The 19,859-nt window shown below is 41.8% G+C and overlaps 1 protein-coding gene across 5 annotated transcripts; it reads right to left on the reverse strand.

Annotated features, from left to right (window-relative positions):
* Window positions 1-288: 288 nt before the first annotated feature.
* On the reverse strand, window positions 289-16,785 carry LOC115136606 (protein NLRC3-like). 5 transcript variants are annotated; one of them, XR_010465027.1, is made up of 7 exons: window positions 16,546-16,785; window positions 9,532-9,633; window positions 9,006-9,189; window positions 6,521-7,482; window positions 6,286-6,322; window positions 5,984-6,095; window positions 5,789-5,878 (listed from the first exon to the last, which is right to left on the reverse strand). XR_010465027.1 is itself a non-coding variant. In XM_029672164.2 (6 exons), exons 1-5 carry the CDS (start codon window positions 6,645-6,647, stop codon window positions 878-880), a joined length of 2,370 nt encoding a protein of 789 aa, XP_029528024.2. In that variant the 5' UTR covers window positions 6,648-7,476; the 3' UTR covers window positions 289-377; window positions 854-877. The 5 variants fall into 5 exon arrangements, 2 of the variants coding, with proteins under 2 accessions (XP_029528024.2, XP_029528025.2); XR_010465028.1 differs by having other exon boundaries at window positions 5,794-5,878; window positions 5,997-6,095; XM_029672164.2 differs by lacking the exons at window positions 5,984-6,095; window positions 9,006-9,189; window positions 9,532-9,633; window positions 16,546-16,785 and adding exons at window positions 289-377; window positions 854-920; window positions 2,376-2,546 and having other exon boundaries at window positions 3,886-5,878; window positions 6,287-6,322; window positions 6,521-7,476.
* Window positions 16,786-19,859: the final 3,074 nt, after the last annotated feature.

The raw sequence follows: 19,859 nt of genomic DNA on the forward strand, positions 1-19,859 counted from the left end.
ATGGTAGGTTCGTCACTACCGGGTCGGCATGCTGCAGTTACCGCTTTTGTTCTAGCAAGAGAAAAGGAACGGCCTCCCACTGTGATAAGTACCTATCGGCAGTGAGAGCATGGTGTGTTTCCTGCTTTAGTCAATCATTCCATAAGAGGTCAAGGTCTCTAGCTTTTCTTTACTACTGAACACGCTTCTCTTTCTGAAAAAAAAAATGCACTTACATCAAAGTCTCCAATTTCTGTAGTCCAGCAGAGAGCAGTTTCACACCCGAATTTTGTAAATCATTGCCACCCAGGTCCAGCTCTCTCAGGTGTGATGAGGTTGAGCCAAGAGCAGACTCCAAAGCTGAACAACATTCCATTGTTAGATTGCATTGATTTAGCCTTAGGAAAAAAATATACAGAATTATGGTTAATAATCATAGCCTCCTACTGTCTATACAGAAATGTTTAAAAATCATTCAAAATAGACTACACCAGAAAGCATGATTTGGCCACAGAGGATCATTAGTTTTTAGGGAAAACAATAAGCTGTGGATTGTTTTAAATCACATTGCCTACAAATCAGAAGGGCGAATTTGGGCAGTGCATGCTGAAAATACCAAATAGATGGTTGAGTTGCGACTGTCAGTGAAAAGTGGAGGCCCAGCTAGGCATACTTTTATTTAACTAGTCAAGTCAGTTAAAAACAAATTCTTATTTACAATGACAGCCTAAGAACAGTGGGTTAACTGCTTTGTTCAGTGCAGAACGACAGATTTTGTAGCGATGAGAAAAGATAATAATTACTAACAATTGGATACCACGAAATTGGGGAGAAAAGTAAAATAAAAAATACATTTAAAAAAGGTATACTTAACTGGAAATCAACCAATTCTCAGTCGTTAACAAACAGGTAAAATTCTGTAAAAATTGGAATTGTGTAGGCTACGGAGAGAAACAAAGTGATGTGGGTGCTGGATCTGCACAGGTGTGATGTAGTTGATGTTTGTTTATAAAATATATAAAAAAGGAATAGTCTGCAAATGTGATGATGAATATGGGCTTACCCACGCTGCCTGAGGTAGTCTACACACATACTGTAATTACACCTAAATGTGATGATGAATATTGGCTTACCCACGCTGCCTGAGGTAGTCTACACACATACTGTAATTACACCTAAATGTGATGATGAATATTGGCTTACCCACGCTGCCTGAGGTAGTCTACACACATACTGTAATTACACCTAAATGTGATGATGAATATTGGCTTACCCACGCTGCCTGAGGTAGTCTACACACATACTGTAATTACACCTAAATGTGATGATGAATATTGGCTTACCCACGCTGCCTGAGGTAGTCTACACACATACTGTAATTACACCTAAATGTGATGATGAATATTGGCTTACCCACGCTGCCTGAGGTAGTCTACACACATACTGTAATTACACCTAAATGTGATGATGAATATTGGCTTACCCACGCTGCCTGAGGTAGTCTACACACATACTGTAATTACACCTAAATGTGATGATGAATATTGGCTTACCCACGCTGCCTGAGGTAGTCTACACACATACTGTAATTACACCTAAATGTGATGATGAATATTGGCTTACCCACGCTGCCTGAGGTAGTCTACACACATACTGTAATTACACCTAAATGTGATGATGAATATTGGCTTACCCACGCTGCCTGAGGTAGTCTACACACATACTGTAATTATACCTAAATGTGATGATGAATATTGGCTTACCCACGCTGCCTGAGGTAGTCTACACACATACTGTAATTACACCTAAATGTGATGATGAATATTGGCTTACCCACGCTGCCTGAGGTAGTCTACACACATACTGTAATTACACCTAAATGTGATGAATATTGGCTTACCCACGCTGCCTGAGGTAGTCTACACACATACTGTAATTACACCTAAATGTGATGATGAATATTGGCTTACCCACGCTGCCTGAGGTAGTCTACACACATACTGTAATTATACCTAAATGTGATGATGAATATTGGCTTACCCACGCTGCCTGAGGTAGTCTACACACATACTGTAATTACACCTAAATGTGATGATGAATATTGGCTTACCCACGCTGCCTGAGGTAGTCTACACACATACTGTAATTATACCTAAATGTGATGATGAATATTGGCTTACCCACGCTGCCTGAGGTAGTCTACACACATACTGTAATTACACCTAAATGTGATGATGAATATTGGCTTACCCACGCTGCCTGAGGTAGTCTACACACATACTGTAATTACACCTAAATGTGATGATGAATATTGGCTTACCCACGCTGCCTGAGGTAGTCTACACACATACTGTAATTACACCTAAATGTGGCACAAACAAACTAAATTTTCTCACCTCAAGATCTTCAGTTTACAGCTTTGACTACACAACCCATCACAGAGCAGATCCATACGAGAGTGCTGCAAGTCATTGTAACTCAGGTCCAGCTTTCGCAGTAAGTTTGTTGACTTTATAGCTGAGGCCACTACTCCCCAAGACCGCTCTGTGAGGTTACAGCCAGCAAGTCTACAACAGAGTAAATACAATTAAACTAACCTCTACAAAATGTGTAGGTACAGTGCAATCGGAAAGTATTCAGACCCCTTCCCTTTTAGTTACGTTTCAGCCTTATTTTAAAATGGATTAAATACATTTTCCCTCAATCTACACACAACACCCCATAATGACAAAGCGAAAACAGGTTTAGAATTTTTTGTAAATGTATAAAAATAAATAAAAAAACAGATACCTTTATTTACACAAGTATTCAGACCCTTTGCTATGAGACCAGGGTTAGGGTTACAGGCACACACCTGTCTATATAAGGTCACACAGTTGACAGTGCATGTCAGAGCAAAAACCAAACTGAGGTGGAAGGAATTGTCCGTAGAACTCAGAGACAGGATTGTGTCGAGGCACAGATCTGGGGAAGGGAAACAAAACATTTCTGTTGCATTGAAGGTCCCCAAGAACAGTGGCCTCCATCATTCTTAAATGGAAGAAGGTTAGAACCACCATGACTCTTCCTAGAGCTGGCCATGCGGATAAACAGGGGAGTAAAAGGCACATGACAGCCACTTGGAGTTTGCCAAAAGGCACCTAAAGGACTCAGACCATGAGAAACAAGATTCTCTGGTCTGATGAAACCATGATTGAACTCCTTGGCCTGAATGCCAAGCGTCACACCTGGAGGAAACCTGGCACCATCTCTATGGTGAAGCATGGTGGTGCCAGCATCATACTGTGGGGACGTTTTTCAGCAGCAGGGACTGGGAGATTAGTCAGAATCGAGGGAAAGATGAACTGAGCAAAGTACACAGAGATCCTTGATGAAAACATGCTCCAGAGCGCTCAGGACCTTGGAAGGTGAACCTTTGCCCCCAGTCTAACAGGACAACGACCCAAAGCACACAGCCAAGACAACGCAGGAGTGGCTTCGAGACAAGTCTCTGAATGTCCTAGAGTGGCCCAGCCAGAGCCCGGACTTGAATCCGATCAAACATCTCTGGAAAGTCCTGAAAATAGCTGTGCAGCAACGCTCCCCATGGAACCTGACAGAGCTTGAGAGGATGTGCAGAGAAGAATGAAACTACCCAAATAGGTGTGCCAAGCTTGTAGCGTCACCCTAGAAGACTCAATGTGCTTCAAAGGGTCTGAATACTTATGCAAATGTGCTACATTTATTTTTAATACATTTGCAAAAATGTATAAACCTGTTTTTGCATTGCAATTGTGGGGTATTGTGTGTAGATTGAGGGCAAAAAACTATTCAATAAATTTTAGAATAAGGCTGTAACGTAACAAAATGTGGAAAAAGACAAGGGGTCTGAATACACTGTATGTGCATAATTAGCTTAACACTCACAAAGCGTTTCTGCAGTACTTGATAAGTGGAATCAGCCTCTTTCGTCCCTCCTCACAAGTGTTGAACTTCTTTAGGTCAAACTCATCCAGAATCTCCCTTGACATCAGCACAGTAGCCAGAGTTGTGCATTTAGCAGGTGAGAGCTTTGTTCCTCCACGATTTCCTGACTTCAGGTACGCTTCAACCTCTTCAGTAAGTGTATTGTCATTTATTTCAGCCAAACAGTATACAAGGTTAATGGATCTCTCGGGGGAGTTGTGCAACCTCAGCTGTTCCTTTATGTAAAACTTTGTTTCTTCAACACTATCTGCATAGCTCTCCGTCTCTGACAGTAGGTCTTGTAGGAGTCTCTGATTCGAGTCCAGTGAAAGGCCAAGAAGGAAGCGGAGCATAAGGTCCAGATGTCCATTCACACTCTGCAAGGAATTGCGCAATGCACTCTTCAGTAACACATGGAAGGATGGTTTTTCATGTAGAACCAGCTCTGAAGACTCAGAGCCAGACACTTCTTCAGCCTCATCATCATTGAATGACTCTGAGTGTTCCTCAGGCTCTTCCTCCAGAGTTGAGTTTTCAATAGTGGACTCTAGACTTTCTCCAGACTCATCACTCTGCGAAGCATCTGAATGGTCTCCGTTATCGCCCAACAAAGCCGCAGAACCTTCTTCCAGGTCCTCCTCAACAAACCTCTTATGGAGGAAAGACTCCAACACACAAAGGTTATTGGTTGTGTAGCAGTAGAGTAAATACAGAGCGGCAAAGTACTCCTGGATGGTGAAATGCACAAAGCAGTAGACTTTCTCGCAGTAGAGCCCATCTTCTTGTTTAAAGATTTGTGTGCACAATCCAGATTTCACTGAAGCTACATTGATGTCAAGGCCACACTCTATCAGATCCTTCTCATAAAATATGAGATTGTTTTTCTTCAGGTGTTCAAAAGCTAGCTTGGCCAGCTTTAGAATGATCTCTTTATCTGATTCTTTGATCCTCCGCGCATCTGTCTCATTGCTGTTATGATACTTCTGGTTCTTCAGGTTTGTCTGAATGAGCACGAAGTGTGTGTACATCTCAGAAATTGTTTTAGGGATTTCTTTGCAGTCATTTGTCAACATCTCCCCTAGAACCATAGCAGTGATCCAGCAGAAGACTGGAATCTGGCACATGATGTTGAGGCTCCTTTTTGTCTTTATGTGGGAGATGATTCGGTTGGCCAGGTTCGCATCCGAACAGAATCTCTTCCTGAAGTACTCCTCCTTCTGTGAGTCATTGAACCCACGCACTTCTGTCATCTGTGTTATGTTCTTCCTGGGGATCTGATTGGCTGCTGCTGGTCGGGAGGTTATCCAGAGGCGAGCACTGGGTAGCAGATTCCCCTTAATGAGATTTGTCAATAGCACATCAATGGGCGCTTCTTCTGTCATGTCAAACAATATCTTGTTTCGATTGAAATCCAGTGGAAGTTGGCTTTCATCCAGACCATCGAAAATGAACAGAACTTGACAACCTGCAATTTTCTTTGCATCTATTTCTCTAAGTTCATTGTGGAAGCTACACAGAAGGCCATGAAGACTGAACTGTTTTTCGACCAAATTCAAATCCCGGAAAGGAAGCAGAAATATGAAATCCAGATGCGAATTGGCTTTTCCTTCTGCCCAGTCAAGGATGAACTTTTGTACAGTGACTGTTTTTCCAATCCCAGCAATGCCCTTGGTCATCACAGTTGTGATTATTCTGTCCTGTCCAGGTAAAGGTTTAAAGATGTTGTTGCAGTTGACAGGAGTGTCTTCTGATGTGCATGTTCGGGATGCTGTCTCAATCTGCAACACCTCATGTTTGTTACAGAGCCCTTCGGACTCTCCTGCTGTGATGTAGAGTTTTGTGTAAATATTGTTGAGAAGAGTTTCATTTCTGGCGTTGCCTTCAAACAGGTGCTTACAGCGGCTTTTCAGTCTGGCTTTATGCTTCTCTTTGACTCTCTGTATGAGAGCATCCTCTGCAAGGACAAAGTTACAGGGACACAAAACACACACGTTTAAAAAAAAAGGTAAGGTATGTGATGAAGACCACCAGTTGAAAAGCACACAAGTGAAATAATCACATTGCCAAATCACCACATGATATCTACTTAGCAGTAGGAAGTCTTCTAGGTGCCTGCTTTGCTGTAACTTGGATGTGCACCAGGTACAGGCTGTCAGGCCACCCTTCACTTACTGTAGAAACAGGACAGAAACACAATCAGTTTATGGTGCTAAAATTAAATGTTGAGGATAAATGCCGAGTTCATTTGATCCAGTTTAGGATACTGTAAAAACCCACTACTACTATAACTGCTACTGCAAGTACACTAATCATTTACATAATACACTAGTCTATAAAGTGTTCCAAAAATGTATGTCTTACCCTTGATCACTGCTTTGTGGAGCCACTGACAAGTCCACTGGAATATACAAAACATAAACATTGCTTAGGATACAAATCATTTGGAATTTGAGTGGCACATTCTATATGAAGAAAAAAATAAGCAAAGCACAAGGTCTACCTAATGAAACTAATGTTATTCATGAGTAATTATAAAATGAAGTTACTGTTTTAAATGTACTCAGATGATGATTAGAATCATAACAGATACACTTACCGCTCTGCAGAGATGACACGTTAATATTAACAGAGCCCAAAATATAGTTGTTGTTGAGGTGTGGTGCAACATTAGTGCCTCCAGACTGGGCTGTGTAGGAATGTCCAAAAGCATGTGCTGTTAACATGAGGGATGGGGAGGAGACTGGTGGAATGGATGACGGGAGAGGGCTCAGTGAAACCGAGGATGGGGAGGAGGAGACTGGTGGAATGGATGACGGGAGAGGAGGGCTCAGTGAAACCGAGGATGGGGAGGAGGAGACTGGTGGAATGGATGACGGGAGAGGAGGGCTCAGTGAAACCGAGGATGGGGAGGAGGAGACTGGTGGAATGGATGACGGGAGAGGAGGGCTCAGTGAAACCGAGGATGGGGAGGAGGAGACTGGTGGAATGGATGACGGGAGAGGAGGGCTCAGTGAAACCGAGGATGGGGAGGAGGAGACTGGTGGAATGGATGACGGAGAGGAGGGCTCAGTGAAACCGAGGATGGGGAGGAGGAGACTGGTGGAATGGATGACGGGAGAGGAGGGCTCAGTGAAACCGAGGATGGGGAGGAGGAGACTGGGGGAATGGATGACGGGAGAGGGCTCAGTGAAACCGAGGATGGGGAGGAGGAGACTGGTGGAATGGATGACGGGAGAGGAGGGCTCAGTGAAACCGAGGATGGGGAGGAGAAGACTGGGGGAATGGATGACAGGAGAGGAGGGCCCAGTGAAACCGAGGATGGGGAGGAGAAGACTGGGGGAATGGATGACGGGAGAGGAGGGCCCAGTGAAAGAGGATGGGGGGTGGAGACGTGTGGTGAAACAGAGGATGACAGAGAGGAAAGGTGAGGATGAGTAAGATGTGGAAAGGGGGGTTGCCGTGGTGTAACGGAAGAATGGAGAGGCTGGCAGTTTGATGAAAAGGAAGAGGATGGGAGTGAAGCTTGTGTCTGCTCCGTGGTAGGTTGATCTCCTAGACCTAGAGAGAGGAAAGAGAGTTGGATACTACATACTTGTCACTTACAAAAACTCTGACTTAGGGCTAGCCCCCTTTGTTTCAATTTTCACCTAAAATGATATACCCAAATCTAACTGCCTGTAGCTTAGGCCCTGAAGCAAGGATATGCATATTCTTGGTACCATTTGAAAGGAAACACTTTGAAGTTTGGGGAAATGTGAATTGAATGTAGGAGAATAACACAATAGATCTGGTAGAAGAAAATACAAAGGAAAAACTTTTTTTTTCTCCCACCACCTTTGAAATGCAACAAAGGTCCCAGTTCTAGCCATCACTCTGGTTGTAATTCCGATTGTGTCCACATTTAACATTTTACATTTAAGTCATTTAGCAGACGCTCTTATCCAGAGCGACTTACAAATTGGTGCATTCACCTTATGACATCCAGTGGAACAGTAGTGCATCTAAATCTTTTAAGGGGGGGGGGGGATTACTTTATCCTATCCTAGGTATTCCTTAAAGAGGTGGGGTTTCAGGTGTCTCCGGAAGGTGGTGTCCACAAGACTAACTTGAAGTATGAGCGAACTACATGACATTTAGTGTGAAATCACCCAGGAACATTTGGGCAAATTGCGAAGGAGACATTTGCATTCATATGACATTTTTCTGCAAGAATATCGTCAAATCTGTATACTTGGACTTTGATTTAGCTTTTCCAGTATTAGTAGCCATATTATAAGTTCAACATTTACAAACCAACCCGTTTTCATAACTCTGAATATTCTTATAATTTTTGTCCAAAAGGAAAAGGCATACTGTTGCAAAAGGTTAGCAGCTACATTTGACGACAGATACAGGGTTTCTGGATACTCCCGTGAAGCCCAGCTCATTGGCTATCTAGCTAGCTCTGTTTGACTGCGATTTGTGCTTATTTGACAAAGCTAGAGTCGATCAAGTGAGAGTCGGCCTGCCATGAAGGTGTCGCTCTTTTTTCCTATAGGATATACTACCCCCCTAATGATAGTGAAGTCTAGTTACGTTCTAGGATCTCTGAGGAATACATACGAACGTGATTTGACCGGTTTAAACTACGTTTATGGTTAGATTTTCACAGATTCTTTGAAAATTGAACGAAATACAAAATCAATTGTGCATGCTATATGGACCTTTTTAGGATATGAAAAAGGATTTTATCTAACAAATTCATGTTATCTCTGGGATGATAAATCAGAGCAAGATTTCAGACTAAGTACAAATTTCATCTTCAGAGGAGAATTTATCAAACCTATCGCGGTGAAAAAAGTGTTTTGTTGTTAGGCGCTCTCCTCAAACAATAGCATGGCCTTTTTTTCGCAGTAATAGCTACTGTAAATTGGACAGTGCAGTTATATTAACAAGAATGTAAGCTTTCAGCCAATATAATATGTACCGACATTTGTGGTTTCTCTAAAATGCGTGATCATGACACAAGGCACTGCATGATTTACAACTCTCCCGTTGACGGGACGCCTATCCCTAACAAGTTTTCATTTGAAATGGCTTACTCCTTTTCCTGTTGCTTGAGGGTGGGTCGTTGTGTTCTTGTGGTATCTGTCCAGGCGTGTCAATGGCGGGGGAACTCTTAGGGCTCTCCCTACACCGGAGACAGGCTGCTGATGGTGGACAAGGGCTGCCTAACAGCTTTCTAATACATGGCTTGGTGCCAAGATTCTTCTTCCACTCAGGGTTCTGCAACAATAATCGTGAATAAGACTACACAAAATGCCATTGGTAAAGTTATTGGTATTGCTTGAAAAGTTGTTAGAAAGAAGTTATGCTTTTTAGCCAAATATACTGAATCTTTTAGAAAATGGATGACTGAAGATATCATTGTTTATATGACACTTGTTGAGAATTGCAGATTTCATTGACAGATAACATGTTTAATCATCACCATAAGTGGTAATATGGGCTTATGTAATGCTCTACAAAGTTACATTGTAAATACAGGAAATAAGCAATACACATACAATTAAGAGAATAAATTAAATGTTCCATTAACCTTAGATTTACAGAGAGCCATTGACTGACCTTTGCCATGGTGCGTCTCTTTTTGCTGTCCATGGTGTCCTTCTCCAAAACGTGTTCTTACAGGCTGCGACCAGTTTACCCCTCTTGTCTATTTCATAGAGGCTGGGGGAATCAACAGTACCATACAATCGGATGTTCATTATGCTCGGGAAAACAATTTGCATGCAGTCTCTTGTCTGTAGCTTATATGGGTCATTCTCATGTCATTTTTCATGTGATTTCCTCTTGGATCACTGAGATTAGGATCTGTACATATCTATTTCATTATGTTTTTTTAATCAGATATATATTTTACCACAAAATCATCATTAACAGTTTCATAATCCAAAAAAGTAAAAACAAATCCATTTATAATATATATATATTTTACATTGTTCCTCTTATGAAAAGGCTTGAGTTAAACAAAACATTGAAAATAAAAATAATTTCACTATTTCAGAGTTTTAATATTGAGAATGCCAAGTAGGGTTAAGGGGGTGTTTGAGAATAGGAACCTCATGCTGATGGCATTTAAGTGAATTAATTAACTTAAAGATGCACTATGCAGAAATCACAACACCATTTCATGGTTGCTAAAATTCTAATAGTTCACCTAATTTTAGTTTGTGACAAAACAAGCAGTCATTGTGTAGTGAATCATTGTACCATCTAAACCACTGAAATATCATTCTATAACCAAACATATTGTATATTCAGCTGTTTGAACACAAAAAGGAAACATAGAAATAATACACATAGAACAGATCTACCACTTCTTAGATTTGCTTTCAACTGGAATGAAAGATCTATAACTCGCATTTCTATGTGAATTTGGTCAGGAATCCCAAAAAGTTACATATTGTAGCTTTAACTTGTGCTCATCTAAGGACTACTCCTGGGGATGATGCATCATGGGTGAATACGTTTTTACAGAAACTTGAAAAAGTGTCAAGGTAATGTAAAATTCAACTAGTATACCATTTTAATGATTTATGGACAAACTACCACAAACATTTGTGTTAAATGAAAATAAAGTAACATTTTATTTAGGGTGAAAAGCCAAGTGTCAGATTAATAGTTGATTTTTGCCAATGCATCATGGTTTTGTAACTCAATTTCCTACAGACTGGTTTCATTAGAGAGAGATCCAATCAAATCATGAGAAAACAAAAATATATTTACTTGATACATTGGAAAGAATTAACAAAAAAAAGAGAGCAAACTAGAATGCTATTTGACCCTGAACAGAGAGTACACAGGCAGAATACCTGACCACTGTGACTGACCCAAAACTAAGGAAAGCTTTTACAATGTACAGACTCGGTGAGAAAGGCCACCGTAGGCAGACCTGGCTCTCAAGAGAAGACGGGCTATGTGCACATTGCCCACAAAATGAGGTGGAAACTGAGCTGCACTTCCTAACCTCCTGCCAAATGTATGACCAGAGACACATATATCCCTCAGATTACACAGATCCAAAGAAATTGAAAACAAATCCAATTTTGATCAACAACCATATATATTGGGTGAAATACCACAGTATGCGTCACACTCAGTCTAAAAGAGCGCGAACTGTACGGCGCAAACATCACCACACGCTACATACAACAAGATCTAGTTCTCTAGACAAATAAGTAGTCCAGATAGCTAGCATATGAGTAGTACTCGTCTCACTACAAAGGAGAGGAATGGAAGAGATGGTGTTCGTGTGACAGGTTAAAGGACATATTCATAGCCTGTTATACATTGAAAAGTATTAGTAAGTTCATAGTATGTGAGGATCTTAAAACATCTAAGGTTAAAATATGCATTCAGTATTAGTTGATAGAGATTGATAACATTCATAGAATTGTGTTAAAGTTCAAATCTGTCAAAGGGTACGAATTGTGAGAGTAATGTGTAAACGTTATATTGATTACTTTATTTTGTGGTGCCTAAAAGTGTTAATCTGTGATCTACGAAATGCTTTTAATCTATGAGCCGGAGATCGATTGCTCTGGTCTCCACCCATATTCCTGGGGAAATTTGCGTCTTTTTCTCATTGAACTAAATGTTGACTTGAGAATACAACACCGTATCACTCTCGTGATTATTTCTCCCCTGTTTTCAGGGGCGTAACATTTTTGGAGGCTCCGCTGAGATTGCTGCTCAGATGTCCAGTTTCCACACCCTGGTCGCTGAATTCCGAGCCAGCTAAATCTCCACATAACAACTCAGGCAGGCTGCAGTGAGGAAAGTGTTGCTGTTTGGAGGAAGTTGGAAGTTAGTGGTTAAGTACGTGTCAACTGAGGCCATTGATCGACCATCAGAGACAGTAAGGACCATCTAATTCAGAGTCAACTCCTGCACAGTAAAAGTTCCTCCTGTTCTGTCAACATGACAAGCGCCTTGGAAGAACTACAGGAAGAGGTAGTAGGAGAATTGCACACCCTGACTAAAGACAAATTACTAGAGATATGTGATTTCCTTGAAATATCAGGCGAACAGAGAAGAGATGTTAAAGATAAATCCCGCATATCATTAATGACTCGCATTATGATGTTCCTTGGAAGAGAGGAAGTCGCAGAGTTAGAAGATGGCGGCATGTCGGAATTGTTGCTACTTAGAGACGAAATGACAGAGATGATCAGTGGCAGAGATAACAAAACAGGGCAAGGTGACCATGATTTTGAACCAGCCGGAACACATCACAGAATAGAGGAAATGAGAACTGTAACCCCACAACAAGGGGTGGGAACTGAGCAGATTACTGCAGCCAAAGTCAGTGATTCTCTGCGTCAGCCCCAACACCATGCCAATCTTCAGGGGAGCGTGCCGCTCTCACCCAATGCACAGCCCAGCTCATACTGGCGCAAAGAGTTTAAAATTTCTGGTCAGATAGGTGAACCGGGCCAAAAAGAAAAACTGATTTTTTCCAGCCTTGCCCATCAGATTGAAAATGGACTTAACAGAGGATATCCTGAGGTAGAAATAGTAGACGCAGTAGTCAGGGCTATTTCTCCAGGCTCACAGCTACGCAGCTACTTGGAAGGTAAACCCCAGCTTACTCTTCCCACACTTAGATGTATCCTGCGTTCCCACTTCCAAGAGAAGAGTGCAACAGAGCTTTACAAACAGCTAGCTTCAGAAGCACAGCATAGCAAGGAGACCCCTCAAAGCTTCCTGATGCGCGTTTTAGATTTGAGGCAAAAAGTACTGTTTGCATCCCAGGAGTCAGAATCAGGGCTTAAGTATGACCCTGCTCTAGTCCAGAGCATGTGTTTACACACAGTCCTTACGGGTCTCCAGAGTGACAGTATCAGGATAGACATGCAGCCTCTCCTGCTAGAGAGCGAAACATCAGATGAGGTTTTGCTAGAGAAGCTTAACATTGCTTGTGCTAATGAGAGAGAAAGACTAAACAAAAAGCGGTTTAATGCCCCACAGCCTGCTACAACTGTAAGTGTAGTCCAGTTAGAGGATATGCCATCTGCAAAGTGTCCTGTGAAGGAAGCCAAAGCTACGATACCCGCAGAACTGTTAACAGAGTTAGCTGAACTTAAGACAGGTGTAGCTTCTCTAAAAGGTCTCAGTGCAGAGATTGCTCAGATTAAGGAGACATTACAGCAGCCTATGTTTCAGTCACAGCCTTGTGCCTATGCCCCACCCCCAGTTAGGAGGCCAGATAGGGACCCCCAGCCACCTGTTTCCCAGCAGCAGTATTACAGCAACTACAGTCGGTCCCAAGCACTTGAGCCTGCACAGCATCAATATGCACCTAACCGGTATACCAACCACTCTGCTCAAGCTCCAAGGAGGTGTTTTGTATGCCAGCAGGCCAGAACAGATGCACGCTGCACACACTGCTTCCGATGTGGGAGTGGAGAACATTTTCAAGCTGGATGTAAAATCCGGGGAGCCAGACCATCAAGGGAGGCCCCTTTAAACGGAAACGGGTTACCGCTGAGGGACGAGTGTTAACCGTAGCTACCAAAAAGTCCCAGAAATGTGCAAATTGTGCCAGAGAAGAGTCATTTGAGAACCTGAAACAATGTTCATCATGTAAAGAGACACTGTACTGTTCCAAAGTATGTCAAAACCAACATTGGACTAAACATAAGGAAAAATGCACTCACCTGAAAAGTGACTACCAGTGAAAGGTTTTCCTGCACAGAGGAAAATGCCCACTCCTTACCATCCCTAGCTCAAGGTTGCCACCCCCGTAAGGTCACCTCGCTAGTCGGCAGACAGTGCCTTATTGAGTGTCACCTGAATCGCCACCACCTCCAAGCTTTATGGGACACAGGCTCTCAGGTATCGGTCATTGATGAACGATGGAAAGAGGAATCTCTCCCAAACGCAAGGCTGAGAGATGTTTCAGAAATCTTGGACTCACCTGATGATCTAAGGTTGACTGCAGCAAATGGGACTGAAATGCCGTACCTGGGATGGATTGAAACAACTTTTCGTCTAGCCTCTGAAACTGACCAAACAAAGGAACTGATCATCCCAGTGCTGGTAATGAAAGGCTGTCACCTATCTCATCCCATCATAGGTTTCAATGTTATCGAGCACATCCTGACAATGACCGAAAAGACTAAACTATACAGTACAGTAAAAACAGCTTTCCCAAGCCTCAAAAGAAACAAGGTGAGGGCTTTTATACAGGCTGTTAGCGCAGAACAGACAGATGAATACGCAGTGAAAACCAAGAAAGAGAAGGTTGCTGTACCAAAACACAGTAGCATTCAGATTGAGTGCCGTGTAGCTTCCCAGCCTTTCAAAGATGACATGACAATGCTTTTCCAGCCAGACCTGAACCCGCAGTGGCCAGATGACCTTGAGTTCTTTGACACACTAGTCAGAGTCAGTAAAGGTGGTTTTCCAGTTATCCTGCTTGATGTCTCTAACCCCACTGACCACGACATTGCCCTGCTAGGACGCACAATAATCGGTACAGCACAAACCATTATGACTGTGTTACCTGCCCAAGTCTTTGAAAAAACTGTCACCTCAGCCACAGTGAATCACACCAGCGTTCAAACCCCATGTACTGATACTGAACAGTGGGATCCACCAGTAGGTTTAACTCACCTAACCGAAGAACAGAGAGAGGTTGTTAGGAAAATGCTTAGAGAAGAGTGTCACTCCTTCTCCAGATCAGACAATGACATTGGCTGCATTGAACGATTGAAAATGACTATTTCTCTAAAGGACTCTGAACCAGTAAAGCGCACATACATGTCAGTGCCCAGGCCACTGTATCAGGAGATGAAGGGTTACATTTATGACCTCATAGTCCAGGGCTGGGTTAGGAAGTCAAACTCTTCATATTCTTCACCTGTCGTGTGCGTTCGTAAGAAGGACGGGACCCTCCGGTTGTGTATAGATTACAGAGACCTGAACAGAAAGACACATCCCGACCGCCAGCCCATCCCTCGGGTCCAAGACATCATGGACAGTTTAGGTGGTAATTCCTGGTTCTCCCTCTTAGATCAGGGGAAAGCGTATCACCAGGGGTTCATCTCTGAAGAAAGCAGACCACTGACAGCATTTGTGACACCGTGGGGACTCTATGAGTGGATACGTATGCCATTCGGCCTCATGAACGCTCCTGCAGCTTTTCAGCGGTGTATGGAGGAGTGTTTGGAAGGGCTCCGGGATAACATCTGCATTCCTTATCTGGACGACACGCTAGTTTTCAGTAAAACATTCAACAGCCATGTGAATGATGTGCGAAAAGTTTTGCAGCGTCTCAGAGAGTATGGCATTAAACTCAAACCAAGTAAGTGTGATCTCTTTAAACCCCAGGTCCGTTATTTGGGCAGAATAGTGTCTGCAGAGGGCAGCCGAGTTGACCCAGCCGATTTTGAAGCAGTAAGAGCATTGAAAGAAATCAGACCAGAGACTGTGGGCCAGCTCAGAAAAATGCTTGGTTTACTCACGTACTACAGACAGTACATCAAAGACTTTTCTAGGAGTGCCAGCTGCCTGTATGACCTCCTGAAAGCAGATTCAGAGAAATTACTTGACCACCCACGGAAAACAAAAACAAAGAAAGTAAGTCATGTGGTGCCCTCAAACAAGCCAATCCTGTGGACTGACCAGCATCAACAGGCACTTGAACAGCTGATTGAGTGTTTGCTTCACCCACCAGTTTTAGGTTTCCCTGATTTCACTCAGCCATTTGTTGTACACACTGATGCGTCACACCAAGGCTTGGGAGCAGTTCTTTATCAAAAGCAAGAGGGGAAGCTTAGGGTCATTGCTTATGGCTCTCGAACCTTAACAGCAGCTGAGAAGAACTATCACTACCACTCGAGCAAGCTAGAATTTCTAGCTCTAAAATGGGCAATCACTGATAAGTTCCATGACTATTTGTACTATGCTCCCACCTTCACTTCAACCGAGCAGGGCTAATATTACTCTCTTCAAACTTAACTCTAACTTCCTCAAGACGTTACTAAAACACACCTTAAACACTCTTGACATGTTCGCTAGTTATAACATTTAAATTACTATTTTTATCATCAATAAAGTACCTGAAAACAGGGGAGAAATAATCACGAGAGTGATACGGTGTTGTATTCTCAAGTCAACATTTAGTTCAATGAGAAAAAGACCGCGAATTTCCCCAGGAATATGGGTGGAGACCAGAGCAATCGATCTCCGGCTCATAGATTAAAAGCATTTCGTAGATCACAGATTAACACTTTTAGGCACCACAAAATAAAGTAATCAATATAACGTTTACACATTACTCTCACAATTCGTACCCTTTGACAGATTTGAACTTTAACACAATTATATGAATGTTATCAATCTCTATCAACTAATACTGAATGCATATTTTAACCTTAGATGTTTTAAGATCCTCACATACTATGAACTTACTAATACTTTTCAATGTATAACAGGCTATGAATATGTCCTTTAACCTGTCACATTCGCACCTACGAGACAATCTAACTTTTACAATAAGTAACCTAGTTCACTTTTTTTTAAATATATTGCAACAGTGAAAAAAATGCAGCGTGGACTGCAGAAGCAATTTACCCGAATAGGCCATTGTCCTCGTCCAACGCGGGCTCTGTACTGTACTTTTATTTCCAAGTCAATTTGCTTTGCATATCCCTTCAATGTATGTTTACCTGTCTATTATGATAAAGATCTGTATGAGACAATCCAGCTAAATTCACCGGTGGTGCACATTTCGGGGTTCATTTTATTCCAGGAATGCAATACAAGCACAAGAAAAAATAATTTTATAGTAAAGGGGCGCGGTTTACAGACTGCATTTCCTTGCCAAAAACGAACGTCCATCTGAATCCTAGTCTCCCCGCCTAAACAGACGGTTTCCCTCCAATGAGTCATATACACACTAGATTACTTATAGGGGGCGCTGTGTTGAAATGAAATCACCGAGTACGACAGGCGTAAAGCCCATTCCCAACAAAGCAGAGTTAAAAAGTAAGAAATATTTGCTAAATAAAAAAGGAAATAGTAAACACAAAAAAATACATTTTAATTTAACACTTTTTGGGTCACTACATATTGATGTGTTATTTCCTATCTTATTATTCTACAATGTAGAAAATAGTTCAAATAAAGAAAAACCCTTGAATGAGTAGGTGTGTCCAAAGTTGACTGGTACTGTATATAAAGACATTTTCCTTAAAGTATCATTTTTAGAGATGACTAATGTCACTGTCCCCACTACCCTAAAAAATGTAATCTAAATAGTGTAGAATTTCATTCATTCCTATGGAGGATTGCTCCTACTAGGGAGTGCAAATATGGCCAACCGGTGGCTTCAAAACCTCTCAATGGCCAATACATAGCATCAGTAATCCAGGGTTTGTAATCCAGGGTTTATACACATTGGTTGCAACCCACAATGTAACAATGTCCCAGATTTTTTTTTAAGTCATCAGTGTAAGTGAGTTTTTTCATTTCTTCTGCAACTTTGAACCTAAATCCAATGACATGGTTCATTTTTTGTTTGTGTTTTCACATTGATTGACAACTCAACCAAATGTAAATCAAAATGTTGAACTGATGTCTGTGCCTACAGGCTATATAGAATTAGTGTGTAGCATCATAGTGAAGCACATTTGAATTATGGTAGGAGGACACTAGGAATTAGGATTCCATAAAACCAGTCCAGCAGGGCATTAGTGCCAGTGTCTCTCTTCACTCATCATGAAAGTTCTATGCAAATAAAGTCAACCTCAGTGATGACATAATTACTAATGGACTTCCCCTCACAATGAATTCACATATGACTACTTTCCTATTTAGAACTAGTCTATAGATAGTCATTACCTTTAAGTGACATTGTAAAAAGGACATATCTTTTCAGTTTATAGTAGCAAAATAAAGAGGAAATAGCTCTGTATAATATCAAAGCCTATAGCCAGGTAATTTGACCTGGAGGTTAATCTAATCCATGTGATGTGGTATAGCCTAGCTAGCTGCAGAAGCTGTGGTCTAATAGCACTCCAATGACTATCTGGTAATTGGGAGTTATCACTTCAAACCTCACTCAGGACTGGGCTACTAACTTAGACTTACGAATATGTTCTGGTGGTGTCTGCCTGTCTGTATTTCTGCATCTGCGTGATACTTTGTTGATATGTTCATAATATTCATATGAACAAATACACATTCCTTCAATTCTTTCAATGCACTTTGCAGTAGTTCGGTCACAAAATGTGGCTCTGTTGTTGGCTGTGAATTCACCCATGTTTTGCCTCTGGTGCACAATGTCCAACCTAATTCATAGGCAAAATATTTGCGTGGCAATTATAATTCTCTCTTATTTAAATTAGACTCTGAAACTGTGTTATAAAACAGGCGCATCTGAAGTGTTGGCCCCCATGTTTCATGAGCTGTAGCTTGTGGATAAAATGACAAAGTCAACATTTGTGGGGTCCCTAACACTTAACCATAACGACTACACTATGTTTGCTTTTACTCTTCTCTGAACAGCTGACTTATCAGAAAAAAAGTCAACATTACTTTCTTTGGAAAATAGCAAACTTGTGAGGACTGTCAACAGTTGTTGGCTCCAGCCAGATGTCATTGTGTGTAGTGGTCAGCAGAGGGCGCCAGAAGACGCGTTCTCTTTTGCCACACAACGTCCTCAATGCCTCCTCGTGGCGAGCTCAAAGTCAACAAAACAATTGTACCTTCAAATTCGGAATGCAGTGTGCACCCCTTGGTAAAGCTAGGTTCTCTGCTAGAGCACACGGTTACCAAACCAACCAAGAAGTACAACACAACAGATACAAAAGACCAGGGATTTCTGACTTTATATTATATTGTCTGTGAATTGTCCCCCCATCAAAGGGTGTTCAAGTGATACCCGCAGTGCTTCATTTGTAATTCGAGAGGTGCCAGAACAAACAAAAAAATAAGCTCTTTGTGTGTGACCTAGGGAGCCCTGAGGTACCGGAACGCATGAGAAATTTAATAAAATATGAGGAAATTATAGGCCTAAACATGCCTTCCAGTTTCACTGGCTCACCCAATGAAGCGCAGCTCACTCGCTTGTGATGGCCGATGCGTTCTTGCTAAAAGCCCATACCTCGCGCTCGTCTTACTTTGTAAAACAATATTTGGAAGTTAATAAAATATTTAGTTAGCCTACAGCAGACAGATTATAGTTCTCTTTTCAGCAGGAGCCATTTGGTTTCCAACCTGTTTTCCATATTGCGAAAGGACTGTGTGTACTGTTCACTGACAGATTTGCTGCGCGTTCCTTGTTGGACTACACACAATCTACAGCTACGCAATTTTAAAAAATTAACTAGCAATCATCTGTGGCTTAATTAAGGTCATTTAGATGCTGTAGTAGGCTATTCTGAAATATTTCATTTATTTCTTAACAGACAGCAGTTATTCTATAACTTTGGTAAATGTATTTGAATTTATCAGGGGTGCTGCAGCTCCTCTAGAACCCCTTCACGTGGCTATATGAAGTGCAACGCTGGAGAGATGAGTTTCAGGATCATGTCTATCTGAGCAGAGATAAGCCAAACCACACGGCCAACAACAGTGGACACTTTATGGAACCCAAAACCTTCACTATCTCATCCTGGAATATCCAAGGCCTGAGGTAATCTGCCTTTGGTCTAAAGAGCAGGAACCTGGACTTCAAAGAAATCAGATATACAGACATTGTCATCCTACAAGTAACTTGGTATGGAGGAGATGGACCCCACTGGTTGCCCTCTAGGTTACAGAGAGCTGGTAGTCCCATTCACCAAACTACCAAGTGTGGAACAGGGAAGGGACTCAGGGGGTATGCTAATTTGGTACAGAGCAGACCTAACTCACTTTACTAAATGAATCAAAACAGGAACATT

Source organism: Oncorhynchus nerka, linkage group LG11, assembly GCF_034236695.1.
Source record: "Oncorhynchus nerka isolate Pitt River linkage group LG11, Oner_Uvic_2.0, whole genome shotgun sequence".
Classification (NCBI taxonomy): Eukaryota; Metazoa; Chordata; class Actinopteri; order Salmoniformes; family Salmonidae; genus Oncorhynchus; species Oncorhynchus nerka.

What these genes read in the sequence shown, in the direction of transcription:
- LOC115136606 (XM_029672164.2), bottom strand. Translation starts at nt 6,647, where the DNA reads ATGTTAACAGCACATGCTTTTGGACATTCCTACACAGCCCAGTCTGGA. An exon ending in CGTGTCATCTCTGCAGAGCG is followed by an intron (nt 6,323 to 6,520) that starts GTAAGTGTATCT and finishes TGTATATTCCAG; the next exon opens with TGGACTTGTCAGTGGCTCCA. An exon ending in TGTAAACTGAAGATCTTGAG is followed by an intron (nt 921 to 2,375) that starts GTGAGAAAATTT and finishes TTCTCTCCGTAG; the next exon opens with CCTACACAATTCCAATTTTT.